General features: G+C 54.0%; 8 protein-coding genes across 8 annotated transcripts; 2 read left to right on the top strand and 6 right to left on the bottom strand.

The window, feature by feature from the left end:
• Positions 1 to 1433: 1433 nt before the first annotated feature.
• VPS27 (Vacuolar protein-sorting-associated protein 27) lies at positions 1434 to 3853 on the bottom strand (the record flags this gene model as incomplete). The annotated part of the gene is made up of 5 exons (XM_049347846.1): positions 1434 to 2401; positions 2447 to 3209; positions 3259 to 3543; positions 3592 to 3724; positions 3780 to 3853. The coding sequence occupies 5 exons, from the start codon at positions 3851 to 3853 to the stop codon at positions 1434 to 1436; spliced, it is 2223 nt and encodes a 740-aa protein (XP_049195075.1).
• Positions 3854 to 4390: 537 nt separating this feature from the next.
• Positions 4391 to 7697, top strand: J4E93_009959 (uncharacterized protein; the record flags this gene model as incomplete). Its single annotated transcript, XM_049347847.1, has 3 exons — positions 4391 to 4549; positions 4611 to 6725; positions 6774 to 7697. The coding sequence occupies 3 exons, from the start codon at positions 4391 to 4393 to the stop codon at positions 7695 to 7697; spliced, it is 3198 nt and encodes a 1065-aa protein (XP_049195076.1).
• A 658-nt stretch (positions 7698 to 8355) lies between these two features.
• Positions 8356 to 9887, top strand: ARG1 (argininosuccinate synthetase; the record flags this gene model as incomplete). The annotated part of the gene is made up of 5 exons (XM_049347848.1): positions 8356 to 8389; positions 8508 to 8546; positions 8599 to 9099; positions 9147 to 9762; positions 9830 to 9887. The coding sequence occupies 5 exons, from the start codon at positions 8356 to 8358 to the stop codon at positions 9885 to 9887; spliced, it is 1248 nt and encodes a 415-aa protein (XP_049195077.1).
• An 869-nt stretch (positions 9888 to 10756) lies between these two features.
• On the bottom strand, positions 10757 to 11796 carry J4E93_009961 (uncharacterized protein; the record flags this gene model as incomplete). Its single annotated transcript, XM_049347849.1, has 2 exons — positions 10757 to 11644; positions 11791 to 11796. The coding sequence occupies 2 exons, from the start codon at positions 11794 to 11796 to the stop codon at positions 10757 to 10759; spliced, it is 894 nt and encodes a 297-aa protein (XP_049195078.1).
• Positions 11797 to 12341: 545 nt separating this feature from the next.
• On the bottom strand, positions 12342 to 13471 carry J4E93_009962 (uncharacterized protein; the record flags this gene model as incomplete). Its single annotated transcript, XM_049347850.1, has 2 exons — positions 12342 to 13270; positions 13468 to 13471. 2 exons carry the CDS (start codon positions 13469 to 13471, stop codon positions 12342 to 12344), a joined length of 933 nt encoding a protein of 310 aa, XP_049195079.1.
• A 109-nt stretch (positions 13472 to 13580) lies between these two features.
• Positions 13581 to 14642, bottom strand: J4E93_009963 (uncharacterized protein; the record flags this gene model as incomplete). Its single annotated transcript, XM_049347851.1, has 2 exons — positions 13581 to 13838; positions 13893 to 14642. The coding sequence occupies 2 exons, from the start codon at positions 14640 to 14642 to the stop codon at positions 13581 to 13583; spliced, it is 1008 nt and encodes a 335-aa protein (XP_049195080.1).
• Positions 14643 to 15489: 847 nt separating this feature from the next.
• Positions 15490 to 23331, bottom strand: J4E93_009964 (Type I Iterative PKS; the record flags this gene model as incomplete). Its single annotated transcript, XM_049347852.1, has 2 exons — positions 15490 to 23112; positions 23164 to 23331. 2 exons carry the CDS (start codon positions 23329 to 23331, stop codon positions 15490 to 15492), a joined length of 7791 nt encoding a protein of 2596 aa, XP_049195081.1.
• A 1473-nt stretch (positions 23332 to 24804) lies between these two features.
• Positions 24805 to 26384, bottom strand: J4E93_009965 (uncharacterized protein; the record flags this gene model as incomplete). The annotated part of the gene is made up of 5 exons (XM_049347853.1): positions 24805 to 24975; positions 25030 to 25443; positions 25497 to 25609; positions 25656 to 25837; positions 25891 to 26384. The coding sequence occupies 5 exons, from the start codon at positions 26382 to 26384 to the stop codon at positions 24805 to 24807; spliced, it is 1374 nt and encodes a 457-aa protein (XP_049195082.1).
• Positions 26385 to 27931: the final 1547 nt, after the last annotated feature.

A 27931-nucleotide genomic window follows, 5' to 3' on the forward strand; every position in this document is an offset into this window, starting at 1 on the left:
AACGGCACACGCGGTCTCCCCTCTGCCTCATCCCCTTCCTTGACGTAATCATCCAGCCCAGCTATCCGCTTCCCACCAGGATGTGCACTTTCCACCTCTGCATCTGGCAGAAATGGAAGGAGAACTTCACAACTCGATTCCGCGCCCACAGACAGCGGATAATACTCTGGCTGTCCAACATCGTTGAAACCGGTGGTAATCGAAGACCGCGTTCCACGCATCTTGGGGTTGTGCGTGCGGCATGAGATGTTGTAGTTCATCTTGTTCTGGCCCAACAGTTGTAGTAATGCTTTTGCTTCCACACGCTCTGGGTGCGGGAGTAGGAAGGTGAAGGAGCCCCGGCTTTTGGTTTGTCTGTAAGAGGGGAGGATGAGGAAGGGGAAGGAGAGAGATAAGGACCAGGAGCGGGTCAAGGAGGTTGAGACGCCGCCGTCGCTGATGGAAAGGGGGATTATGCCGCGTTCTAATAATCGGTGGAGGGACCATCGATGTTGACGGTTTGTGCTGTATCCATCCACCAATCTTCTCTTTACTGTATCGAGATGCTCAGCATGAAATGGCGTATGCTCTGTCTTTATCTCGCCCCGCTGCGCCAGACCGATTAATCCGTATAACGCCGTCCAATCGGAGGTTAACCAGGGCTCTTGCCATGAGGTTGCTAGGTCCGCGGCTTCGTCGTTTTTTTGGGTGATTCTTTGGCGGCGGCGCCTGGCGAGAGAGCGGAAGAGCGGGATGGAGATGAGGATGAGGAGGTGTAGGAGGGTGGAGGGGGTGAAGAAGGAGGAGGAGGTGGGGGGTTGAGAGTCACCGGGCTGGATTGCGTGGTCTGCGACGGAAGTTGTTGCTGTTGTTAGGACGGCTGTGATTGTGGATGTTGTTGCCATGCTGGATTTGGTGTGTGGGTGTCTTGTTGGTGTTGCGATGGATTTACTGAGGATGTATTGCAGTCATTCTTCCACTCAGTGACTACGAGCTGACATTGCATTGTATGCGGCAGACAAGCAAAGCGATTTACCTTTGTGGTTTCTTGTTTGGCTGGTGCATCAATAGAGGTCAGCGTATCCTGGCCAAATCCGGCGTGTCGTATGGCTTTGTTCACTTCTCAAGGAAACGAATATGCTAGTGTCGTGTCGTCCTGCTTCACATGAGAGACAATGAACTCGGGCATCTGATTCTCCAGCATTGAAAGAAAAAAAAAGCGAGGAGTTGGAGTCATGGGGAGACGTGATATAGTGTATAATATTTGCGATTATTCAGATGACCGAGTATCTATGCGCGATGCTAGACGTCTTCCCAACTGGTTAAACGCCTCAAGGCCTAGACGAACAATCCTGTCCCAGGCCCTTTCGTAGACCATCAAATTATGCCGTCCCATACATAAAGACAGCGCTTGCATGCGTCAAACTACCCTCAGACTACCCTCGTGTGACCATCTACAAATCAATCAGCGGCTCATCCACAACCTTCTGCTGCTGAACCAGCAACTGATTCTGCGGCGCAGACGGGAAACTCTCCGGTCCATAACCACCCGTCGCATACGGCGCGGATTGCCACGCAGAAGACTGCTGCTGCTGGGGCGCTTGCTGTTGCTGTTGCCAGTACTGTTGGGGTGGCGGCGCTTGTTGCGATGCCTGTTGTTGCTGTGGGGGTACCTGTTGCTGCTGCTGTAGTGGAGGCGCCTGTTGCTGCTGAGCCTGTGGCTGATCTTGCCTGGGGTACGGCGGGTTCTGCCACGCAGTCGTAGGTTGTGCGGGGGGTGAGATGGGCGTCTGTTGTGGTGGAGCTCGGGTGTATGCTTGTGGAGAGGGAGGTTGCTGTTGTTGGGATGGCTGGGAGCCGTAGCTTTGGCTTCGCTGCATTGGCGGTTGAGAGGGTTGCGCTGCAGCGTTGTCTCCGTAGTAGAAGCTAGCGCTCTCTGCATCGGTGACAGGAGGTGCTTGTGATGGATATCCCGAGGACTGCTGTGGCGGGTACTGTTGATTCGATACTTGGCGCTGGAGTTGTGGTGAAGCAGGGTTCGGGTACGAAGTATTAGGTGGCGGTTGTGCGAGGTTGGGGTATGGTTGTGAGGGTTGTTGGTATTGATCCTGGGGAGGAGCGTAGGACTGTGGTCGCTTGTCGAACTGTGGGTAGGGTGCTTGGTAACCGCCACCGTATTGCGATTGCGGTTGTCCGTATGCACTTGAAGGATCTGCGTTTCCTGTGTAGTAGTTCTCGCCCGATCCCGGTGCCCCTGACTGCTGTATGCTTGGGTATAGGTTGGATGCCGGCCGTTGTGAAGAAGCAGGGAGACCATACATGGCGTTGGCCTGGTTGTATGTGCTGGAAAGTCTCTCCTCGAGCATGCGATCGTAGTATCGGACGACGGTTGACAGCTTCGCGTGTAGGTCAAGTAGTGTGTCTGCTCACGTTAGTACAGTCCTGATGGTGGTGAGGTGTAACATACCATGCTTGCTCATAGTCTCGCCATAGGTACGTGCAAGTTTCGGCCTCAACTTCCCAATGCTTTCGTATAGCTCTTGTATCTGTGGCTCCCGCAGGATAGTGCCGGGCGCTTGGTGTTGTAACCGGTCGACCAATGTGGAGAAGAGGTTGATGTTCTCGGCTTCGACAGGTGTGAGCTCGTAATCGTTCTTAGGCGCGACAAAAGGTGCTGATCCATTTGCATTGGAGGCCTGTTCCCGAAAGGTCGTGGCATACTTCTTCTTTTGTTCCTCCATGTCAGCCAAGGAAGCCGCAATAGCGGCCGCCAGGTCGGCATCCTCCTCCTCTTCAGGCTGTTTCTTGCTCGTCCCATTCGTTGGCTTGGATTGTGACTGCAGCTGTGACTGAGGCACAAAGCCGGAAGAGCCGTTTCCCTTGGCTTCGTCCAGACTCATCTCCAGCGCTCGCTTCAAGTCAGCATCGAAGCTGTCCTCGACGCGCGCATTCCGCGGCTCCACTGAGCCCTGATATAGTGTTCTCTGTGGCTTTGGGGTGTCGAAGACTCTTGGGAGCGGTGTTCCCCGCGACCGTTCGGTAAGCTTCGCATGGCAGCCATCGTCGACGCGCACAGGGTCCATGATGCCGAGATGGGGTAACGGGATGCTCTTGCTCGAGCACGCGCCGCAGAAGACGTTTCCGCAGTTGCGACAGTGGTGCTTTCGGTTCGTGAAGGTAAATGGCGTGCGGCACCGCATGCAGACATCGGAGTCGGTCCACTCGGGGGGCTGGTATATGTTAGTCCGTAACAGTTGCGCATATATGCAATGGACATACTGCACTGCTGTCCAGCATACTGCTAGAGATGTTCTCCTTTGGAGGGAAGTGGTAGCCCTCCCGTTGCAGGCTGTAGTAGACCTCGTTGATGTAGCTGAGGTTTTGGCGCCCTTCAGCGGCAGTCGCCCATGATTGTATAAGCTCGAGCATTTTGTTCTTCACATCGTTGTTGGGTGCGACGGTCGGGGGTGCCTTGAGTAGGGACGTCATGTTATCGAGGAACTCGCGGGAAGCTATCTCTTGGATGAAGTGGGCGCCGCCGTTCTTAACGCACGTGTCTGTGAGCTGAGACGATTAGCAGAACTCGTGCTTTTTGTATAGAGTGATTCGTACGTTCAAGGTGGCAAGCTGGACGTTGGGGTTCTTATTCCCTATCCTCTTCTTCAATGCGCGCATGGCATCTCTAGGCTGCACCGTCTTGGAGCGAATAACGTCGGATATCTCGAGGTTGAGGGGCATGTCCTCTCTGACGTATGTTAGCATGTATATTTTCATGAATTACGTCTCGGCTCAGCTCGTACAAGCTCGAAGAGGTGGCGCGCTCGATCTGCTCGTCGAGCGCGCCGGTGGTCGAGGACCCGAACCAGCCCGCCATGGTGTAGGGCGCTCCCAGTGTGTGGATGAGTTTGTGGGTGTCAGATGTAAATCGATGTACTCTGATAGCTGCTTCGACTTCGAATTAGAGTTGCGGCTTGGTGGAGAGTAGCGCGTGGGGATAGTCGTTGTGGTGGTTAGGTAGCAAGCTGTCCGAGGTGAGGGCTTGGCGATGACGCCGGACGCCTCTGAGCCGCATCCACCGACGCATGCTTCAACCCTGCGAATCGCGGGACGGCCATCCACGCCCAACGCCTTCACTCACGATACCCAAATCGCCCCTGGAACCCGCCCGCTGCTGTAGAATCGCCGCCCGTATATTGCACGCCACTGCCCAATCACGCGCTACCCGATCCGCCCCGCATTCCCGATCAACACTGCCTCTCTGGCCACACGTACGCGTATTCGACTCCAGGTGCGCCTTGCTCGGACTCGAGAACATGCACGCCTGCCCGCCGATTAAAGTGTGTTTGTGAGTGCGGCACCTCCTCCGCCGCCCTCAGCACCTCCTTCGCCCGCCCACACCTCCACCACCGCCATGAACGGCTACACCAATGGCGCGCACGGCGTCGGCGCAGACGGATGGGGAAGCAGCGACGGCGCTGGTGACTCCAGAGGCCCAGTTGGCCCATTCCCGCCCATCGCCGAAATCATAGCCTCTGCGACAGACACGGCCGAGTCGCTAAAACACCATTCGGTACTCATCCAACGCCGCCTCAGAGGTAACACGTTCATGCGCCAGTTGCTGACCATCACAGATCAAACTCCTCCTTGAACGAGCCAGGGGGCACTTCAATTCGGCCAAGAACATGCTCAACAACCGCTCTCCCGCCGGCGCCTACTGGGAATACATAGTCGCTTACCAGATCGTCGCCGAACTGATACCCACCCACCGCGACTACTATGACAAGATCAATGGCAGCCGAAGCCAGATCCACCGCGACTTCAACGAGCTCATGAAAGAGATCAAGTCAAACGAAGAGCGGTTTGTGCGCATAAAGGACATTATAAAGAACGACAACAAGAGGAACGGCGCACACCACAGGACGACCTCTACACCCCCCTCTACAACACAAAGCAACCGCAATGGCATGATTGCGATGCGCAAAGACGACGAGCTGATGCTTCCTGAAGTCCCCACCGGGCTGCCAAACGGTCGAGCTTCACCTGCGGCCTCTCTGGATTCTTCACGGAGAAAACCCCCCGTGCAACCGAAGCCACAATCACTGCATGGGCGGGCTGTGCACCAGAGCATATCGAATGTGAATGGAGTGAATGATCTTGCCCAGCGGTTCGCGAATCTGAGAGGCACCGGTCCGCTAGTCGACACATCGCCTCGCCCCAGCCAGGATCTGTCTGTCAAGATGCCCTCTCCTGCAGACTACCACTCTACAAACCGGATTATGGGTCCGCGGGGTATGCCTCCACCGCCCCTTCACATGCCTCCGCCGCCGCCGAAACTGCCTCTAGATACACAATTCGCGGCTTCGCTACCGAAAGAGCCTAGTCCTACCTATAGTCCAGCGAGGAACATCTCAGGCCCTTCGAGCATCAACGCACCTCGGAGTACACCCAGGAGCTTGAACGGAACCGGTGGTCGTACCAACTCACTTGCCGCGTCTAGTGCATCAGCGTATGCACCGAACGCAAACAGTGCGCCCGACTCATACTTTCCCGCGCAAACCCTTCGAGATGGCAATGGGAGAACAAGGTCCGTCAGTAAGACGGTCGAACTTGAGATCGATGCTAGCATGCTTTACGACTACTACCGCATGTACAATGTACTCACCATCGACGTGCGGGACAGAACAGATTTCGACGCGGGACACATCTTCGTGCGGAACATCATGTGCATAGAGCCCTTGACCTTGCGCGATGGCGATTCCGCCGAACAGCTTCTAGACCGTCTCATCATATCCCCAGACGAGGAACAGGACATGTTCGACAAGAGGGCCGACTTTGATGTAGTCGTATACTACGACGAGTCGACAAAGAACATTGACTTCATGCATAGACACAACCGATCTGATAGCGAAATTGCGCTGAAGCGGTTATTTGACACCCTGCACGAGTTTAATGCGGACAAACCGCTCAGACGTCCTCCGGTTCTTCTCAAAGGCGGTCTCGACGCTTGGATGGACCTGGTGGGCCCACAGGCTTTGAAGACGTCGAACACTGCTGGACAAGTGGCTGCTGGTCCGACGCGGGCTCGAGCTATCCGGCGATCGCCAGCTGCTAGCCATATCGCGAGGAACAATACGCAGAGAAGGTCGAAGCGCGAATACGTCCCTATGGACCAAGAAGAGCAACAACAGTGGCTGGAAGAAGCCCGAAAGGGGCGTGCTGCAGTTGAAGTGCCTCCGGTAGATGGCGAAGAGGAAGATGAACCTACGCAGGATTTCTACCGTTCGACAGAAGAGTTCCTACGTCGATACCCCGATGTTGAAGCTGAGCAGTCATCTATGATGTACCCGTCCAAGTTTCAGTCGACCAATCAATACGTCGCACCTGCCATACCCGTCGCGCCTTCTCGTCCGCTGCCATCTGTTCCTAGGGTGAGCTACAGTGGCGTACATGACCGGCAAGAACAGAATCGCAATGTCGTCTACAACGGACAACCTCAATTTAGTAACCTGAGGCTACATAGGACGGGCCTGCTGAACTTTGGTGTCACGTGCTACATGAACTCGGTGGTGCAGTGTCTCAGTGGGCATCTATTGCTTTCAGACCTGTTCCTCACCGGACGATATCAACGAGACCTTCAACGAGACAACTGGAAGGGAACAAAGGGGATATTGCCAGAGGCGTACGCGACGCTGCTGTCCAATCTGTACAAGGGCGATGTCACGTCCGTGCGCCCAAGCACATTCAGGGTAAGTCAAAGATGGAAGCAGAAGATAGGCATGGCTAACTTTGAACAGCGCATCTGCGGACACTTCAACTCGCAGTGGGGCATTGATGAGCAGCAAGACGCCAAGGAGTTTTTGGAGTTTGTTCTGGACTACATGCACGAAGACTTGAATCTAACCTGGAACAAACCGCCACTGAAGCCACTTTCAGATCAAGAGGAGCTGCAACGAGAGAGGTTTCCCAGACAATACTCGGCTATGATCGAATGGCGACGATACCAACACCGCGACATGTCGGTCATTGGTGGTCTCTTCGCTGGCCAGCACGCGTCGCAGCTTACATGCCAAACATGCGGCGTAACAAGTACAACATACGAAGCCTTCTGGAGTATCAGCGTCGAGATTCCCCGAGACGGCGAATGCGACCTGCGCCATTGTCTAAACTCATACTGCGCACCAGAGCGTCTAGCAGGAGACGAACTATGGCGTTGCCCTCGCTGCAAGAAAGACCGCGAAGCCGTAAAGAAGATCACCATCACCCGCGCCCCCGACACACTCGTCATCCACTTCAAACGCTTCAGCGCCTCGCGCACGGAAAGCGCCCGGAAAGTCCGGACGCCTGTCAATTTCCCGCTCCAACGCCTCGACATGGGTCCCTTTGTCGAGCCACCCATGACACCAGAACAAGAAAGATATGTTTCTGAAAAGGCCCGAGATGGACCTGCGCAACTTGCTGGCGTGAAGAGCGATCCTACTATGAATGGGCCGTATGTCTATAACGCCTATGCTGTTATATGGCATATCGGTGCTACGCTTGGAAGCGGGCATTACATCGCGTTCGTCAAGGATAAGTCTAGGGGCTGTTGGCGTTCGTTCAACGACGATAAGATCACGGATTTTGATCCTGGGAATCTTCCGCCCCATAACCGTCTGCAGAACGAGAAGGCGTATATTGTTTTCTATGAGAGGGAGAGGGTCGCTGGTGGTGCTTTCTAGCACAGTGTTTATTCATAAAACATTGAACGCTCCAGCGCGTTGGGTCGAGTGTTTACGCGTATTTGAATTTTGGCGCTGCATCTTGGGAAGTTTGGGTAGCGACGGTCTTGTTGAGGTTATACTTTGCGTGCGACGAATTATGCTCTGGGACGGACGGGGCATTGCATACTTGGCGTTGGGATTATATACCTTGTCGAATATTATTCCGTTGAGACGCAGCAGTGGCTTGTTATGTTCACATGTAAAGTTACTGTGGTGTTTGAGAAGATTGATACAGCAGGGTAGGCACGAGGGACGGCTACTGGATGTGTCGCATTGTGTGAAATACTTGACTGTAGGAATATACATTACCTCAGATGCTGCCTACTAACAAAGTCTCAATAGTGTTTTTGCTGCAAGCTGCAAATCGCGACTCGAACTCCAGCCACCTTTATCGTGGGCTATCCATACTCAATGTCCGAGTTCAGGTCCGTCGTGAGGCTGACTGACAAGCCGATGATCGGGCAGCAGGGATGGTGAGGGACCGAACATTTTTTGTGCCGATAAGATAAGGTTTCTGACTCTCCACACCCGTCGTTCCCCAGACGCCGCAACCCCTCCTTCAATTGACTCTTCTTGACTCTTCCTTCTCACTTCTTATACCCAAACACTTGCAAATATGTCAAAGGGACGCGTTTGCCTTGCTTACTCTGGTGAGTATTTCTATGACAGCCAATGTTATGACGACTGCGTCAACTGCGTTTACCTGCGTCAACTGCGTTCACCTGCGTTCAACTTGCTCAGAGCCAACAAACTAACCCGAGTCATTAGGCGGCCTCGACACCTCCACGATCCTGAAATGGCTCATCGGTACGTCAGAAGCACATCCAGACACACAACAAGATCTAACGCGCAGACAAAGAGGAGGGCTATGAGGTCGTCTGCTTCCTCGCCAACGTCGGCCAGGAAGAGCCCTGGGACGAGGTGGAGAAGAAGGCGCTCAAGATCGGCGCGAAGAAGATGGTCATCCTAGACCTGCAGAAGGAATTCGTCGAGGAGCTCTGCTTCCGCGCCGTCCAGTGCAACGCCTCATACGAAGGCCGCTACCTCCTCGGCACCTCGCTGGCCCGCCCTGTCATCGCCCGCGCACAGATCCGCGTCGCGCAGCAAGAAGGCTGTGGGTTCGTCTCGCACGGCTGCACGGGCAAGGGCAACGATCAGGTCCGCTTTGAGCTGGCTTTCTACACACTCCAGCCTACTATCAAGGTTATTGCGCCGTGGAGGCTGCCGGAGTTCTGCGATCGCTTCAAGGGCAGGCAGGATCTGCTGGACTATGCTGAGAAGCATGGTATTCCGGTTACGTCTACCAAGGCGAAGCCCTGGTCTATGGACGCCAACTTGGCTCACTGCAGTTACGAGGCCGGTAAGACAGCACATATTAAGACTGTGTGTTCAAGGCTAATAGAATAGGCATCCTCGAGGACCCCGACGTGTCTCCCCCCGACGACATGTGGACCATGACCGACTCCCCACTCAACGCCCCCAACGAACCCACCGACATAACCGTCCACTTCGAAAAGGGCATCCCCGTCAAACTCACCACCCCCTCGCAGACCTACACCGACTCCGTGGAGCTCTTCACCGCCCTCAACAAGCTCGGTTTCACCCACGGCATCGGCCGCATCGACATCGTCGAGAACCGGTTCATCGGCCTCAAATCCCGCGGCTGCTACGACTCGCCCGCCATGACGATCCTCCGCCTCGCCCATCTCGACCTCGAGGGCCTCGTCATGGACGCCCAGGTGCGCAACCTGCGCGACCAGTTCGTATCCCACAACTGGAGCTACCAGCTCTACAACGGCATGTACTTCTCGCCCGAACGCGAGTTCATCGAGAACAGCCTGCTCTTCTCGCAGCGCAGGGTCAACGGCGAGGTCAGGATGAAGCTGTACAAGGGTAACGCGTATGTGCTTGGTCGGTCCAGTCAGACGGAGAAGCTTTACTCTGAGGAGGAGGCTAGTATGGATACGTTGGATAACTTTAGCCCTATGGATACTACGGGCTTTATTGCTATTCAGAGCATTCGGTGAGTTTAGACGTCCTTGAAGATTAGTTCTGGGTGGAGGTATGGATGGTTTGCTAACGTGAAATAGTCTCAAGAAGTATGGGCTCCAGAAGGCGGAGGAGGGCGAGAACATGTCGAGGGCTTAGAAGGCTTCGTCTGATATGCATACGACGCTGACGTACTGGCGGAGGTGGCTTCATCGTGAGAATATGCATGATCAGGTTACTTATGCGAGTCCTGAGGTTACGCCGAAGGGGAAGGCGGGTTAGGGCTAACAAAGTGATCTTACCATGAGAAGGACGATGAGATGAAAATAGATACCAATGATAAAAGTCATACTACTAATCTTGACGTGTGATGTGTGATTGGTCGGGCTAGAATGTGACGCGTTTTGAGGAATCTTAATCAACTAACTGTCACGGAATGACCACATCGTCAAGAATCTCAACTGAAGCTACCCTGATATCCTTATTCGCTCTCGAACACGTAAACCAGAAAGACCCTACTTACTGCAATAACCTCATTGGTTGCCGCGACTGCCAAGCACTTAGTCCAAATGCGGGTTGAAGCTCTTCCGAGCGTTCCGATATCGGTTATCCGGGTGTCGGTACCGCTGAGAGCAACGTCGCACTCAGGTTCGCAGCGGGGGTTATCGCTCTTGCTTGTCTGTATGCAAAAGCTTCTGCTCGGGAAGTTGATGAGGATTCAGTAGCGTGGTTTGGCGCGGAACTGATTGGGATGCGGTTGATGATGTAGCTTGTACCTGGTGTGTGCTTGTCGTCGTCTTCTTTTTCCTTTTCATCTTCTTTCTGAATCCACGCCAGTTTCGCAGCTCCAGTCTCCATATCGCTGCGTCTTTTCTGCTCTCTCTCTCTCTCTCTTCTTCAGCCTTCTCCCTTTCTCGTTGCTCGTCCCACTAGGACGTCGTTGTCGTATGCGCCGCTCGCTCAGCTCCCACTGCCCCCTCGTATCCCGCGTCCATGTTCACCTCTCATCGCCTTTTCCGTCCGCATCCTCATTCACCGGAAGGACGCTGCCTTCGCTGCGCCTCAACCCATTCCTCAGTAGTCAGGTACAAGCTTGACCGTCGCCGCCTGGTTCCCGCATCCAACTGTTGCGCCTGCCCAGTGCTGCCGTTGTAAGTTCCTGGCTGTCGCGAGGAAGGTGCTGTGTAAGCCGCAGGTGGGTTGTAGGCGGCGGCAGGGTAGTTGGCCTGGGGTTGTTGCGCGGCCGGCGGCGGTTGAGGCTGCTGTACGACGAAGTTGTTGACGTAGCTTGGGGCATACATCGGGCCCGGCTGCTGTACGAAATTGTTGTTGACGGAGCCTGGCGCGTACATCGGGACCGGCTGGAACGTAGGCTGAAAATGCGCCTGCTGTGGAGCATATATGATCGGCGCGTATGGACTTTGGTAAGCCCCAGCGGTGTTGTAGCCGGCATAGGTAGGTTCCGGAAGGGGTTGCTGGTAACCGGGAGCAGGAACAGGAGCGGGATACCGATGGAAGATCGGACGTGAAGCCATCTGATCAAGGCTGTACCCCCGATCCGACGGTTCAAGAGGAGCCATATCCCCAGATGTCCCCAACAAGAAGTTCTGGAATTCCGAAAAGTCGGACAGGAATTGGATGTCCCCGCCATTCTCATCAGGCACCCGATTCTGAAATGCGTCCAAGTTCAGACCGGCATTCTGGAAGTCCTCAGGTCGTAAGGCATCTTCCTGGCCAGCGTTTCCTGAAGGCTGATATCCCACAGGATGCGAAGGGCCATGGCCTAAAGTAGCCTGACTGGAGTTCGAAGGAAACCTCATTAGATCCGCATCAGGGAAGACGTTACCAGACTGGTGTTGCGGGTAATGCTGGTATTGCTGGTATTGCTGGTATTGCTGGTATTGCTGCTGCTGCGGCTGTACGAAGTTCAGACGCGAGACTGGTGCCGTAACGGCACGTGGCGTATATCCCGCTCCGGGATGGGTAGAAAAAGAGTTTCGAGGCGCAAGCGGATATGGAGCATATCGCTGGCTGCGCACGTTATTCTGCGGCGCGGACCTACGACCATACTGCACGCTTGTCGCTACGTGTGGTTGGTCCACATGTTCTCTTCGCGTATGGATGACCGGCTGTTGTCGGTAAGTTGGGCTGGGAGCAGGAGGACCAGGAGACGGCATGGTTGGCAGAACCCGAGGCCTGCCCTGCGCGAGCGCGAGTTCGGCATCACTCAGGTCAGCTGCATTTGTGACATTACCGTTAACACCCCATTTTGCCTTTGGCGACCCAGGAAGAAGGCGCGGTAGTTGTCGCCGTGGTGGTGGCGTCGAGTCTGCACTGCGACGTTTGCGTGCCATCTTGAATGGTTCGATTAACAGGGAGAGGTACGTTAGTGATGCTGAAATTGTTTGTGCTAATAAAATTGTAGATGTTAACGAGCATATTATATACACAGCGTTTTCAGCACGCGCAGTGAAGTTCGCTAGAGAAGACGGATTTGGACATGGTAAAAACATCTATCCGTGGTTCAAAAATGTTCAACCATAGGTGTTTCTTCTACGCTACACACAGCAAATGATTTGCCAATATTGTATTTCCTCGCCCTAGGGGGAACGCCTACCTGAAGCACGCGTACATGTCTCTCTCGTCTCGGCCAAAATCAGCGACTGCTTCCGTAGACCAGCTCCTCCCGCCTCGTTGCAGCCACGCTTCAAGTTCCAGATTCTCCCAGATCGAATTGGCAACGGGCTCTACAGGTGGCATTCGCTTACGGTAGGCTTCCTTTGGTGCCTGTCTTGTCCGCCTATCCGCGTGCACGTTACCGTCATCCCGCGGTTTCTCCGAGCGCCCCCCACGGATCACCATATCTGGTTCTGTAGTTCCGCTACTACCAACCTTAGTTTCACTACGCACTTTCCCTGGGCGCCCACCACGGATCATCATATTTCTCTTGATAATTCCACCGTTACTACCGAGTCGACCATAGTTGCGCTTCTCCGTGTGCAGCTTGCTGCTATCTTGCACTTTCCCCGGGGGCCCACCCCGGATTGCGAGCTTCGTGACTCTATCGCTCCGACCAACTCGACCATAGTTACGCTTTTTCGGTGCCTTGGGTCGCGACTTAGCTCGCTTCTCTTCTAATTCCCGCAGAGCTCTCTCTAGCGAAGCGTTGTCTTCCTCAGGCGTTCGCGCGTCATCTTCGGGCTCGCTAATCCACTGATCGATGGCTAGGGGTGAGAGCGGAGCAGAGGAGGAGTCTAGATCTTGGTGGTCATGTAATTCGGAGGACGGAGAAGGGTGACTGACTGTTGCGATGTCCAAGAACTCCTCCGCTAGGCCTGCCATGTCAGTACCGAGGAGGCTGTTAACTTCGTCGTCCCGTTTGCGCTGTGCCTTGCTTTGAGCGGTTAGCGGAACCTGGATATCGTTGACTTGGTCCGCTAGGTCGGTCATATCGCGGTCGTTCATGTTGGTCAGTGATGGTGCCTTTGTGATTTGAGTAGCTGATGTGTTGGTAGGAGTGAAGATCTGAAGGAAGGCAATTACTGTGCAGTATATAAGGGCGAAGAAAGTGCTAGACTAAGACCAATTGTCTCGTATAGGCTGTGTTTCGTCGGTCTTAAGGCTCGGTCATTTGGCTAGGCTTCACTTTGGCGTGCTTTTCGATCCCATGACAATGCAGCAATGAAACAATTACCAGTCTATTACAATCTCATATGTGCCAAAACTATCCTACACCCACTCATACTAAAGAAAGTTTATATCCGCGCCGTATGTGCTCAATGCTAAGTCTAAAGCATGATGACATGCTCATGTAGTTTCATGATGCGACAAGCCTGAGAGTAGTTGTCTCGCTCAAGCATAGCTTCCACCAAACATACTGACACTGCGGCCCATTCGCCAAGCACCCCAAAGCACCATACCCAAGATCGCTAGGTTGGCAAACTGCCTGCAGATGACGAGCAGGAAGGTCGTAGCCAAGACGGAACTGTCCGACCATCCGGAGGTGTCGACGTAGAGGAGGATGATATCGTAGATGATGAAGATATCGCGGAGCCAGATGAGAGGTACGACGGTGAAAGCGAAACGAGCGAGGTCGTTGCGTTCAGGTGACTGCGAAACGTTAGTGACGGAACTTGAAATACTGTCATAAAGAGAAAGACTTACACCATGAGCATTCTTGTTCGTGGTACCATACTCCCTCCAGACTTCAATGGAAACACTCAGACTGGCTGCGACAACGATAGCTTCGTGCACGATGTAGGTGATCCTCGTCGCACGGTCATGCTGCATGACGTTCGACCAAGACAAGAGCGCATCCGGGCCTGAGCTACCGGTACTGATGTCTCGTGCCTCCAAACCCAGACCCCACGCTGCAACACCGGTACCTAACATGGCAACCATGATGAACGTGTTCCAGATCCGCGACATAGTCTTTGGCGTCGAGATACCCGTACCGTTCTCTTGGACATGACTAGAATGGATCCAGACACCGCCGTTGAGCAGCACGGTGAAGAAGACAGTCGCGAGCGTTGTGGCGAAAGTAAGCGCTGAGATGCTAGACGCGTAGTCACTGTCTGTGAGAGTGTAACCGCGACGCCCGTTCCATCCTAGGTCCGCATCGTAGTCGATCGTTCCGCTCGTCTTCAGGACATCGGATATAAAGCGACATAGGTACGCGACGAAGAGACAGAGAAGCGCTGGCCAGAGGAAAAGGTATGTTCCGAGGGTTGTCTTTAGCGGGCCATCGCGTGCGCTGTTCTTGCCTGGTGCGGTGAAGCGGCGCTGTTTGATACGCTGGAAGGTAGGTTTCGAAGCCAGACCAAGGAAGATCAGGGCGCCAGCCGCTGTGATGACATCGAGGGCGAAGACGGCTTGGTAGGATTCTCGTTCGTTGGTGATGTTGATGTTGGACATGGCACGCTATGTGTGACGGAGCGTGTGGGTAGTTCGACTCAGGTGAGGTTTTGGATGCAGATCGAAGGTGGAAACCCCATCTTTGAAGGCATGCGAAATGAAAAAGCATGCCTGATGCCTATGACGTTGTTTGCTGTCACCCGCTTGGCAATAAGGTGTTGGGTGGATCTGTTCGGATCTGAGTGCCGACGATGGCTGTGCCCGGCAAGGACGGCAGGTGTGACGAAGGCTCGTACTCTCGCATGGCTCTCGGCTGCCGCTTCCAGCACGCTGTACAAGGACAAACGTCACGATCTGTATTGGAAAACGCGTGAACGAACGCACACGTGTCGATGATGCAGCCCTGGGGTGAACGACTTGTGGAGGTTGGGGAAGAGCCTAGCTGGTATCTGGTTTAGTCGGCGGGAGGAGAGCGGACGCTAAGCCATGATCTAACCGCTTTAGCATCTGGCAGCTCGCCTCCCATCCCATCCCGTCATATCCGTTTCCTCGAGACATCTCCTTTTTCTGGTGCATCTAGTGTCGCGTGGCTTCTACTTCGTCAAGGGCGACTGTGAATTAATTGGACACGGAGAGACGCACTCTGATTTCGATGACGCGACACAGCTATAGGCGTTCCTCGGAGCCGTTGCACTCCACGACGCGTTAAGATGTGTATAGCGGAGAGAACCACCACGACGTTACATGTCATCCAATTCGGCACAAATGTATTGCTACTTGCACTGACCATGGGAAGAAGTATAGCAAAGCATAGAAACAGAAATACATAGGAAAGCAAAGATTCCATACACCAATCCAACTCCGCCATTCCGTCAGCACCTCACCAAGCGCACCCCAACCCCACAACCTACACCCCACCCAGCCCCAACTTCCCCACAACACCATCCAACAACCCCCCAATACTCGCACTCTGCAAAATCTCAAACACACTAACCGTAGCCTTCGTCTCCCTCTGAATCCAATTCTTGATTTCAACAGCAACCAGTGAGTCCGTCCCGTAGCTGCTCATCGAACGACTCGCATCGAGTTCCGATACATCCATCATAAGACTGCGCGACAGCTTCTTGAGCAGCGCTGCGAGGATGAACTCCTTCGCTGCCTCCGCAGACGGACTGGAAGAGAGCTGCGCGGAGAGCGATAGCGATGTAGTCGTCGTACCATCATCTGACGCCTGAGCAGGCGCGTCGATCTTGAGATGCGGGCGCAGGTACGGTAAATGACTCAACACGGGATCTCTTGCAAAGAACGGCGCTTCCCCGTCGTCCAAGCTACTGATATCGAGGTCGGAATCAAGACCCGTGACGACGTGCCCCATCATCGGTTCGCGAATACCCAGCTCGATGAGCGCCAACATCTCTCTCTCATGAATGTGCTTGAACTCCTGGACCTGTACTTTGCGACCTTGAACCTTCTTCTCAACGACATAGCCTACGTCGCCGACGATACCGAGGTCGATAGCTGTAGCTGGCAGACCGAGCGCGTTGCGGTATTTGGCTAGTGCGACTTGGTAGGCACAGCCTGCGGCGTAGTTGGATTGACCGGGGTTGCCGATAAAGGAGTGGAGGGAAGAGAGGAGAACGAAGAAATCGAGTGGTTGGGATAAGGTGGTCTCGTGGAGGTTTTTGGAGCCGTGGACCTTGGGGAGGATAGTTGAAGTCCATTGGTGCGAGGTCATTGTGCTGAAGAGGGAGTCGTTGAGGGTCATTGCGCCTTGTATTACACCCTTGATCGGTGGGAAGGAGCGCAGGTTTTCGGAAAGAAGGTTGGAAAGCTCGAGTGCGTCGGATACGTCACACTTCAAAATGGCAGTGCAGACGCCCGAGGCGTGAAGGGATTCGAGGAATGCTTGAGCTTCTTCTGATACTGCGCCGAAGCGGGAAATGAATATGAGGTTTTTTGCGCCGTGGGTGACGAGCCATTGCGAGATGCTTCGTCCGAGACCGCCGAGACCGCCAGCGAGGAGGTAGGAAGCTGATGGGTCGAAAGAGATAGCGGGTGGCGGTCTCTGGGCAACCTGAAACTTGTTAGTCGAATCTTCGACATCGATACACGGATGGTGACTTACAAGAACTTGATCGTCAGCCTGCGGTACCATTACCACCTGCTCATCGTGACTCGCATCTTGCAACGTCTTGACAGCCTCGTTCAGTTTGGACCAAGGCAACACATCCGCAGCGCTACGGTCGAGCATCTTCATCTCGGTGGCAGCGCTCATAGCCTCATGGAATGCTCGACTCGCAAGCTTGGGCTTTTGCGTATACAGCAACGCCATATCGACTGATGAGAAGGATGCGTTGCGACCGAATGGCGCCATCTCCAGTCGGCCAGTCCCTGGTGCATTGAGATTTACGAATCTGCCAAAAGGCGCGATGCAACTGAAGGTCGCTTGTAATGTCTCGCCAGTCAGGGTGTTCAGGATGACATCAACACCGCGGCCTTTGGTCGCGCGCCGAAGCGCAGTGACAAAATTGAGATCGAGGCTGGAAAAGATACGGACTTTCTCGAGGCCATAGGCCTTGGCAAGGTAGCTCTTCTCTTCGTCGGATCGCACTGTAGCAAAGATCTTTGCGCCTGCCTTTGAGGCCGTCTCGATACTAGCTCGACCAACGGCGTCTGCGGCCTCATGAACGAGAACAGTCTCTCCGGATCGTAGATGCGCGACGTGGTTGAGCGCATAGTGAGCAGTCGCATGCGCCTGCGGCAATGTAGCTGCGACTTCAAAAACCAAGCCATCGGGAATTGTGTGCGCAAAGGCTGCTGGCACGCGCACATGGGTGGCGAGCGTGCCTGGATACCATGCTACCACTCGATCGCCAACCGAAAGGTCCAACACTCCATGGCCAAGTTTTGTGATGACACCCGCACACTCTTGTCCAAGCTTGCCATCGTAGTCATCTCCATCCAGCATCTCGATGTCGCTGGAGCTGAGGCTCGTAGCGCGAACCTCGATTTCGACTTCGTCAGCTTCAATAGGTTGCGCAAAGCGCACATTCTCTTCGAAGACGGCCACGTCTGATGCGCCTTTGCTGACGTTGTGGAGTTTAAGTGGACGACCATTCTGAAGTACATTCTCCATCTGCGGCTGTAAAGCCGTCGCATTAGTCCGACCAACCAGGAACTCATTCGACTTCTCATCCTCAATCGCACGTTTGATGCGAAGAATGCCACCCTGCTCGACGAATTCGCTGTCGACCAGAGTAGCGCTCTTTTCAGTACTGAGTTGCTTCTCATGGATGCTGAGAAGCGACTCGGCGACCTTGAGAGCAGGCAGGTTCGTCCTGGCATCTAAATCGACTGTGACGCACTTGAAGCTCTCATTCTCAGCTCGCAACGCACGCGCAAGACCTTGGAATACAGCAAGTTCAGGACGTTCAACATCCGAAGACGCCGCACCGCGTGTAACCCAGATCAAACCTGCCGATGCATCGGCGATGTATTGGAGGGCTTTCATGTCTTCTGAAGTGGGATCAGCGAGCAAAGGCTCTTCAAGCTCGACAAAGCTGACGCAGATGGTATGAGCGAGATCTTGCTGGCCAAGCTTGGAGACTGTCGCGAGCTGTGCTTGGAAGCCGGCTTTCTCCAGTTTGCTCTTGAGAGCTAACGGCATGTCCAGCCTGCTCATCCGGATGCGTGAGTCGGCGCACAGGATGACGAAGCGAGGTCTTTCTGGCGGAGTAATCACACCGTTCGATAGGGTCGGCTTTGCTTCAACCGCAGTCGCAATCATCAGCCTTGTACCCTCCTCGAGCGGGTCCAAAACGTCTGGACTACTTGCTTGAAGAGTACTGAACCCCGTTGAGCGCAGCAAGCTCTCCCATTGGCTTTCAGTGAGTAGAGGCCCGCCAGTTCTCCACTCTTCAGACGCATTCCACCATCCAGGTAAGGTGCCGAAGATGACTGAAGCAGCAAGGAGACGATTCGTCATCTCAAGAAGTATGAGTCTTCCTCCTGGTCGGAGAAGCTTCCGCGCATGCGTCATGGTACGGTGCATGTCTGATGTGGCGTGGAGCACGTTCGCCGCAACGATGACGTCGTAAGAGGCTGGCTTGAAGTCCTGCGTCTCTGGATCGTGCTCAACATCCAGCTTCTTGAATTTCATGAATTGTGCAAAGTCTTCAAACTTTTCCGCGGCGCGCTGGAAGAAGTAGGATGAGATGTCCGTGTAGGTGTACGACTTCAAGCGAGGGTATGTGTGGAGGTCTTGACAGCCGCTCAAGCCTTTGAGCGTCGGGACTGTCGCGCCACCAGTGCCAGCGCCGATCTCGAGGTAGTCCAGATTGGGGTACTTGTGCGAAAGCATAGTAGTATAGCGTGAGATCTGAGCATATGTGTTTGGCATGCCAACGGCAGTGGTGTAGTAGTCCTCGAGTAGGTTCTCGTGCGTCATCAAAGCGAGTGGCTCAATTTCCTGTCGGAAGACGGCTGGCAGGGCCTCACCAACGCGAACAAGAAGCTTGCCATCGTACGCCGTCTCATGATTGCGGTAGTGTTCTACCATGGCCTCAAGCCTTGATGCAACTTCCGAACTGTGTAGCTGCTGCCATTCATCTGTCTGTTGGGGATGCGTCTTCGCTAGCACCGCATCGCGTAACTCGCATAGGTTGCGATAGAACGTCTGATGATGTGGCAACATTGTGGACTCCTCGTTGGCTCTGACTTCTTGCAATGCCTTGTCGATGAAGTAGTAAGAAAGCAGCTCCAGCTCTCTGACAGTCTTCGGCCGTTCATCTGGTTTCGGTGCTGCTTGCAGTTCACGGTTGAGATGCTCACGGTCGATAAGTTCAACATCTGGCTCCCAAACCGCCTTGTAACAGTGTTTTGGAGGGGACGCTTGCTCGCTAGATGTGGTGTTCGTATTGATGGCGACGAACTTGAAGCCGTCCATGAGAACGACAGGCTTCAAAGTCATCGGGTCCAACGCGAATATGTCGCCAGTAGCTTGTCGTGCGCCGAAACGTTGAGCATTCGCTACGACGTTGAGACGCTCACCAATTTGAGCTGCTATATCGGTGGAAATGGAAATCTCTTCGATGTACGTAGGTATCATGGCGCCTTTCAGTTGCTTGAGTTCGGGACCACCCAGCGCAGCCAGACCTAGCTGCAAGAAAGTGTCCAAAGTAGCAGGATGTAGCAGTCGGTCATACTCATAACCTTTCGGATTGACAGACTTGGTGTCAGTGACCTCAACCACTCCGGCAGCTTTGCCAGGCAACCGACGGTCGACGCTAATCTCCTTGAGACCCTGAAACATCGGTCCGTACGTAAGGCCAACGGCGTCGACACTGCGGTAAAATAATTGAACGTCCATATCGTCTGCGTCAGCTGAGCATGAGGCGTTCCACTCATTGACGCAGTCCTGAGCGAGCTGTTCGTCCGAGGTAGTTTGACCTGATACCGAGACTAAGCCACGGCAGTTCTCAACCCAACCTCCATCTGCAGTGTAGGAGAAGATGCGAAAGTCGTGCCAGATCTCCGAAGATGACCCATCTGGGCTGGTGTTGCATTTCATCGACAAACAAGTCTCAACCCCCTCATCAGCCTCCGGTACAACGAGCGCTCTCGAAATATTGACCTCGCGAAGTCGATATTCCGCCGCACTACTAACGCCCTGCGGAAGGAAGGTAGACGGTGAGATCTTACACATCTGCCGACAAGCCTCAATAGCCATGCACAGATACCCGCACGCCGGGAACAGCACATCACCCTGAACGACATGATCCCGCAGCCACGGCTGCTCGCGCAGGCGCATGAAGTTGCGGAACCTGGGCTCCATTGGGTTCCAGTCGTTGACCGGCGCGCCCAAGATATCGGTCCTACCAAACTGTCGGAAACGGTAGTCTCGGCTAAGGCGCGACTCCCACCAGTAGCGGCGGGTGTGGTTCCAGGGATATTGGGGCAGATCGGTGAGCACGGATAGTGGCTGCTTGGGCTCGTTCGGGAAATTGATGGCGTGCAGATCGATCGGATAGCGGTGGGCGAATAGTTGGCCGGCCGCTTCGAGTGCGGTAACGTCTGCAGGTTTGTTGCGGATAAGAGTGGAAAGATATTGTATCTGCGGTTTCTGATGGAATGCAGCGTCGAGAATTTCCTTGACTGGAAGTTTAAGCAAGGCATGTGGTCCAACCTCCAGCAAAATGTCCACAGCGTTCTTGCCATCCTGTGAGTCCGAGGTACACAACTTGGCCAACGCTCCGGAGAAGCGGACGCTACCGACGAGGTTCGACACCCAGTAGTCGGCACCGAGCTGGTCTGGATTGATCACGTCTTCCGTCACGGAAGAGTACATCGTTATCCGCCCATTGGTCTTGATTGTCGCAACCTTTGTCTCTTGGAGGCGGGCAAGATACTCCTCCGCGATCGCCTGCATATGATGAGAATGATACGCAGTATCGACTTGAAGCAGTCGCGCAAAGACGCCTTTGGCATCCAGAGCCTTCTGTAAGTTCTCAATGGCAGCAACATCGCCAGAGATGCTGACCCCGCGCGGACTGTTCACACAAGCTACTACAGCTTTACCGAGGCCATCAGCCAACTCTGCAATCTCAGTCTTCGCATCATCTTCGGATAGGCCAACCGCCATCATTCGTCCCTCAAGACCCATACTCTTGACTCTCGGCGACAACAAGCCTCGGAAGTATGCGACAGTCATCGCCGACTCAAGGCTCAGAGCACCGGTGGCATATGCAGCAGCAATCTCACCACTGGAGTGGCCAACTACACGCTGCGGACAAATGTTCCACGATGCAAGCAAACCCACCAACGCTATTTGCAGAGCAGTGCAAAGTGGCTGGCTAAACGTTGCTTCGTTGACCCGGGAGGTGGATTTGTCTTTCGATAACTCTTCCATCAGTGACCACTCTGCACCTAACCCATTCACGACAGACTCGCATCGTTGCAGGCTCTTCCGGAAGACTGGGTAGTGGAGTAGCTCTCTACCCATACCCCACCACTGAGCACCTTGTCCAGTGAATATGAAGCCTATCCGCGGTGGTACTGCGCCACTAGCGGAGCTTGGTCTTACTTGCTGCAATCTGGTTTGCAGATCGGACTTGTCTGTCGCAACAATCGCGGCGCAATAGGAAAGTTGTGATCGACGTTCGCACAACGTGTACGCCAGATTATCAAGTAGCTGCTCCTCGTTGAAGACATCCTGGCGTTGAAGATGTTTCGACAAGTCCTGGCCCATCTGAACAAGACCTCGCTCATCGTTGGCAGACTGGAGGAAGAGACGCGATCTTGGTGTGCTGCTAAAAGATTCATCACTCATAGGACTGACGAAACCCGAATCGTTCCTTCTATGACGAGCCGAGCGATGATACCGTTGAAGAAAGTGATGTGCATCGTCAAGAATGACGTGCGCATTGGTTCCACCGTAACCGAAGGAGTTCACGCTTGCGCGCCGCAGACCGTCAAGGGGCCACTCTTTAGGCTCTGTGGGCACTTCGACCCGCCATCCTTCGAAGTCGATCGCTGGGTTGCCCCGTTGAAACCAGAGATTTGGTGCAATCACACCCTTCTCGACGCTTAGCATGGCCTTGATAAGTCCAGCAATGCCGCTAGCTCCCTCCAAATGGCCCATGTTTGTCTTGACCGAGCCAATGGAGAGAGAAACGACTTCCTCGGTTGTCGCAGAGATGCGGTGGGGACGGCTCGTGGCAAACACCTCGCCAATTGCTCCACTTTCTATAGGATCACCTGCAGCCGTTCCCGTGCCGTGCGCCTCGAAATATCCTGTCTCGCTTACGTCGATCCCTGCCGCACGATATGCGGAGCGTATAAGGTCGACCTGCGCGTCTTTCGAAGGCATCGTAATGCCAGGCGTTCGTCCGTCCGAACTGGCAGCCGTGCCGCGAATGATGGCTCGAATGGGGTCGTTGTCGCGTATGGCCAGATCTAGTGGCTTCAGTATGATTGCGCCAACACCTTCTCCTCGCGCATAGCCATTGGCTCGATCATCGAAGGCGTGCGATATCGAGTCCGGGCTCAGGAAGTGCATGTCGCTCATCTCGATTTGAATGTCAGGACTCAATATGAGGTTACTTCCTCCTGCGATCGCCATGGAGCTTTCACCAGTGCGCAGGCTTTGGCACGCTAGATGCACAGCTACGAGTCCACTGCTGCAGGCTGTGTCTATACTCACACTCGGCCCCTTCAGGTTAAAGAAGTAGCTCAGGCGGTTCGAAAGCATCGTTTGCGAAGCCCCAGTTGACTGATACTTGGGTGCTAGCTCCATGTCTCGCCGTTGCATCTCCTCGTAGTCTTTTGTGAAGCAACCGACATAACATGAAGTTTGGGATCCAGAGACTCGGGCTAGTGGCGTTCCTGAGTTCTCTAATGCTTCGTATGTCACCTCGAGCAATAACCGCTGCATGGGGTCCATGGCCATGGCCTCGGCTGGCGATATTGAGAAGAACGGCGCATCGAAAAGCGAGACATCCTCAGCGAGATAATGCCCGCCGCGGTTGTTGCACTTGGATTTGTGTCAGCGGAGCGGTCTGTACGGTAGATGGCGTAAGCTTACCGTCCCGAAACGATCCCCATCGGGGTTGTAGAATGCATCAACGTTGAAGCGGTCTGGAGGTACTTCGGTGCCAGCCGACTTCTTCTCGACCAGCATCTGCCATAGCTTCTCACCGTTTGTAACGTCGCCTGGAAAGCGGCAGCCAAAGCCTACAATGGCAATGGGCATTGGCTTGGTATCTTCATACGCCATTGTCGTCAGAGGTCATGAATAGTGTTGAACTTATTGATGACTTAGTACGGAAAGATGTTGAAGCAAACGCAGCTGGTCAGTGTGGCCATTGATAAGATGGTATCGAAGAGCTTTCTAAAGGTAGGATCAGGAGAGCCCTTGTTAATCGACACGAGATGCCCCCAGACGAGGTTCGGCGCTGAGGAGCCACACTGATCACTGGGGTTCTGCGTACGTCGCGGAAAGCGGCCCTCCCTGACACGCTTAGCTGCACAGTGTTAATCGCATCCTCTGCCACGCACCACATGTGCGTAAACCAACTGCCTAGTAATCAAGCACAGAGGCGAGAACGCCCCCGTACAGTACATGAGGCCGGGGCATATCAGTAGCGCATCCTTCGCGCACTCGGTTGTCGTGAACCCCATGGCGAGCATTGCGCAGACGCATCCGTCGACAACACAAAGAAACGTCCATATCTGCATTCCAAGTTCTCTCTGCCCAATGGTTGCTGCTCTTTCGGAATTCCATCCTGTTATTGACAAATCCTGGTCAAATCGGGAAAGGCTGTGGAGGCTATTGCCGCTCGATTCCCAGAACAGACATCATACTAAGGTCATGCATGCGTAGCCACTTGTTTGGGACCTTGTTCGCTTGAGTAAGGTGAACGATCAGACTATCGCGATCTATCCTGTTACGTGGCTGTTAGTTGTTGGTCGCTACCAGAGGTAGTGGCGGGAGAGCTTCGGCCTGCGATAGATCAGTGGTGGAGTAGCAGCTTCGTTCTTGACGTCGAAATCAGTGACATCGGCAACAGCCTATCACGGGACTTCGCCAGGCAATGGGAAGCCACCCGAACGCCTCAAGCGTGCCGCCCCGAAGGAGCAGGAAGCAGCGGTGTGGCCTGCACAAGTGCAGAATGCATGGCGTTTAGGAAGACGCGAAGGATTTCACCCATGAATGCGATCCTGCAGCTGTGTGTAACTGCAAGGGAGTACAGAATGAGCCGAAGTGGTGTGGAGCTGCCCCGTTATAGACGAGCCGAAGTGGAGCGCGTGCATGCCCGTCATCGAATAGCAAGGTTACCGCTGCTTGTAGCGCGCTTCGTTCCTGTTCGTGTAACAAATTTTGCGCGCGTCGGGTGACATGGCTGCGGTGCCATGTCGGCCTGAACGCGTGGGGTGGATGAGGATGGAAGGATTGAGGTTCGGCGCGCGCAGATGGTGACGAGGGGCATTTTCAGGCTAAACCGCTTGGCAGCAAGCGCCACAGCAGGCACGCCCCGATACGAGCAGTCACAGACTTCACAACCTGCAGTCGAATCCTTGAAGGGAAGGGTAGCCGTAAGATACGTGTTGTTCATCCAAATGAGGTATCTGCAAGTACATGGTCTGACTCGTCTTCTCCCAACTTCACGATGATTGGCCAGTGTAAATGAATGCTACATCGGAAATAACATCGTTGAGACTCTCCTTACATGCGAGACGCAGTGCGCTTGGTACTTTCCTGAGTGGGTTCTCCCTGCAGCTGTTCTGCGACATCCTCAGCAACCGAGCTCTTGACATCAGCCGATTCTTGCGCTCCCTCAGCATCGAGATACGCCTCAATCAAACTCATGTTGCCTTTGCCGTGAATGGCCTTGATCTGCGAGACAAGTCAGTACCGCGCCACTTGTATGCTTTTCACTGATAAACTCACCTTGAGGCGTGGGTCGGCATCTGAAAGGAGACGACGGAATTGTTCCTCCGACCGTTGTTTGGCTCCGAGCATCAACATCATCATGAGATCGACCTGACGCATGCGGTTGTCCGTGTACCGAGAGGCTTCACCAAGGGCCGGCATGACCACATCGTTGATCAAAATCGGCGTCCCGGCAGGGCTCTTCTCCAAAGCAGGGACTAGTGCTCTGAAGATGCGAATGCAGTCTTCGTCGCTCCAGTTGTGAGTGATGTACCGCAGGAGATACGCCGCTGCACCCGATACAGGCTGCTTGGTGAAGAAGTCGTGTGGCATGAACGTGACTCGGCCATTGAGATCCGAGAAGTCGTTTTGTGATGCAGATGAAAGCATGGTCAATGAGTCCTGAACAATGAGCTCCAGATTGGGAAAGGTCTTTGCATAGTCAGTAAAGCGCGCATAGTGTCTTCGGCACCGTATCCGCATACCCGAGCAAGATTGACGCTCATGTGGCCGCTTCCACCCCCAACATCAATGACCTTTCGGCCACTAATCTTGTCCCATGGGAAGCTCTCTTTGAGGTTGTCAAAATGTCTCTCAACTGCGTCGTTTAGTTATGAGTTTGTACGAGGATATCAATGACTTACGCCTCGAGACCCCGGCCATTGCACTGGCAAAGCGAGCTGCTCGCTTTGGATCTTGCTTGTAGTAGTCGAAAAGAACGGTGCCATGTCGCGTCACAAATGCATTTCTCTTGCCATCGGTCACTGTGGGTGATTCCTTGATGCTCTCCGAGGTCTCTGAAGCTGCCCTAAAGAACTCATCCAATCTTCAAACGAGTTAGCATTGACTTCAATCGTGAATGACAGGCGAAAGACCCACTGGTAGGCCATGACATCGCGCCACTGCTTGTCCTTTAAGTAGAGCACGCTTCTTGATGTGTGCTTGAACACGTCCGGCTCAACCTCTTCGAAGACGCGATCGGAAGACAGCATACGGAGGAAGCGACCGACGCGGTCTTCGTCCATGCCGGCCTTCTCGGCAATCTCCTTCGTGGTAGCTGTTCCATTCTCTGGAATAGCCTCAAAGAAGTTGAATTCGCATGCTACTTGCCAGGCCGCCAAATCATATAGATAGCACACGAATGTTCGTGCATCGTTCCTGGGGCCGTTGACAAGACGGAGTAGGTCACGAGCGGCATCGTTGAGACTATCGCGCAACTTGATCTGCTCCGGAGTTTCGGGAATGGTGTCTGAATCGATGGCGAATGAAGGCTCTGGCACCTTCTTCTCGGTCAAATCGGCGACGATCTGTGTGGTCAACTGCTGGACTTCCTTGGCCAGCTCAAGCAGGGTGGATTTGTGTTCGGCAATCATATTGTCTAATCGTTGTATGTACTTGAAGCAATTGTCAAGAGAAAGATGATGTGGAGTGAAGCTTCCCGTCCTGCGTTCAAACTACTCATTATACTTCCGCTTGGTCGGGCTCATGTTGCTTACACGGCAGCGTTATGCAGGACGATGTTCTTGGAGTAGTGCTTGATGTGTCAGCTATCTGGAGCATTTCACTGGTGCTACCCAACGCCTTTGACGATGCTCGGCTGCACGCTGGAACATCCCGAATCGTATGTCAGGGCCCAATAGGAAGGACCCTCGTGCACCGAGAGACCAGATAGGACACGGAGTACGTCTCCTGCATGCGCGTGCAGCGCACAATTCGGGCCTCTAGCTGCATGGTTCCTCGTGCACTCACGCGCATATGATTTTCGAGCAGAGGTGATGAGAGACGTCTTTGGAAGGCCATGTTCCGATCCAGCGAATTGCACTCAGGCCCAGAGGTCTGCCTTCTGACTTCAGGCGTCCTCGCGTCGGCCCGGCGGAAAGCCAGCAATCTGAGACAAAGATCTTGACAGCGGGAGGCCACGGTGACTCCCGTCCTGCCGACAGTTCAGGTATGTGCCTGAGTCAGGTCGATGCAGGTTAAATAGACGCGCTGCAAACCCTGGTTGTGGACGTGGCAGAGCCCCGCTCAGGTGAACCCGCATGCTGCGCTGTACTGTAGGCGCCGAGAGCAATTATCGGCTCTACTATTACGCTAACAAATTTCGGTATCGTAACTGGTGCGATCAATTCCATTTTCTTGATGACAGCCGTTGGTCGGCGAAATGGGTGAAATGGGTGCGCGAGGATGGTGGAAGCCCTGGAGCTCCAACGCTGGAACGAAATGTGGATGACTAAGCGTTTGGCGCGCTAGCACTGATCCGGACGACACGTGCCAACGGGCTAACTTCGGTAACACGTGAAAGATGTCCTGTCATCTTCACTATTCGACAACAACAATGCTTTTGCTGTTGCACTACCCCAAAGATAATGCGTGCATTCTATGCCGCTCCTATCCCAGGGCTTCATCGTGCTGTACGAAGTGCCTCCATGTATCATCTTGGCAGCCGTAACTTGACTGCGATCTTGAAACAGCGCTACCTCGAAATACAACTAAAGTGCGTACGATAGTCTCAACCGAATTATGTTCGACTGAAAGAAGTCCTGCTCTTCAGAGCAGAGCTTCGTATCGCGTTATGGTCACCTGTCTTCTAGACGATCGACTGCCGGATTGGATTATGATAGCTGATGGAATGCTGATGACGACGCTGTCGAGCTGATGCTGAGCGCCGGGCATGGTAACGATCAACTGCCATCTCGTGGTTCACACGCTCGGATAATCCATGGATGTAGAAAAGGGCCTCGATGACGTCGTGCAGGCGGGTCGTGCAGGGGTTGGGAGGTGCACCGAAAATCCGGGGGACCATCTCCACTCCCAACCCCTAAGGCTCACGAAGCTATCCCTGTGTCTCTCACAACTCGTACATTTTCCTTTGTTAGAACGCGTTTCCGTTGTTCCCGGCAGTGGAAGATTCTCAGCATAC

This window comes from Alternaria ventricosa (assembly GCF_023758065.1).
Source record: "Alternaria ventricosa strain BMP 2768 chromosome Unknown scaffold_25, whole genome shotgun sequence".
Taxonomy (NCBI): Eukaryota; Fungi; Ascomycota; class Dothideomycetes; order Pleosporales; family Pleosporaceae; genus Alternaria; species Alternaria ventricosa.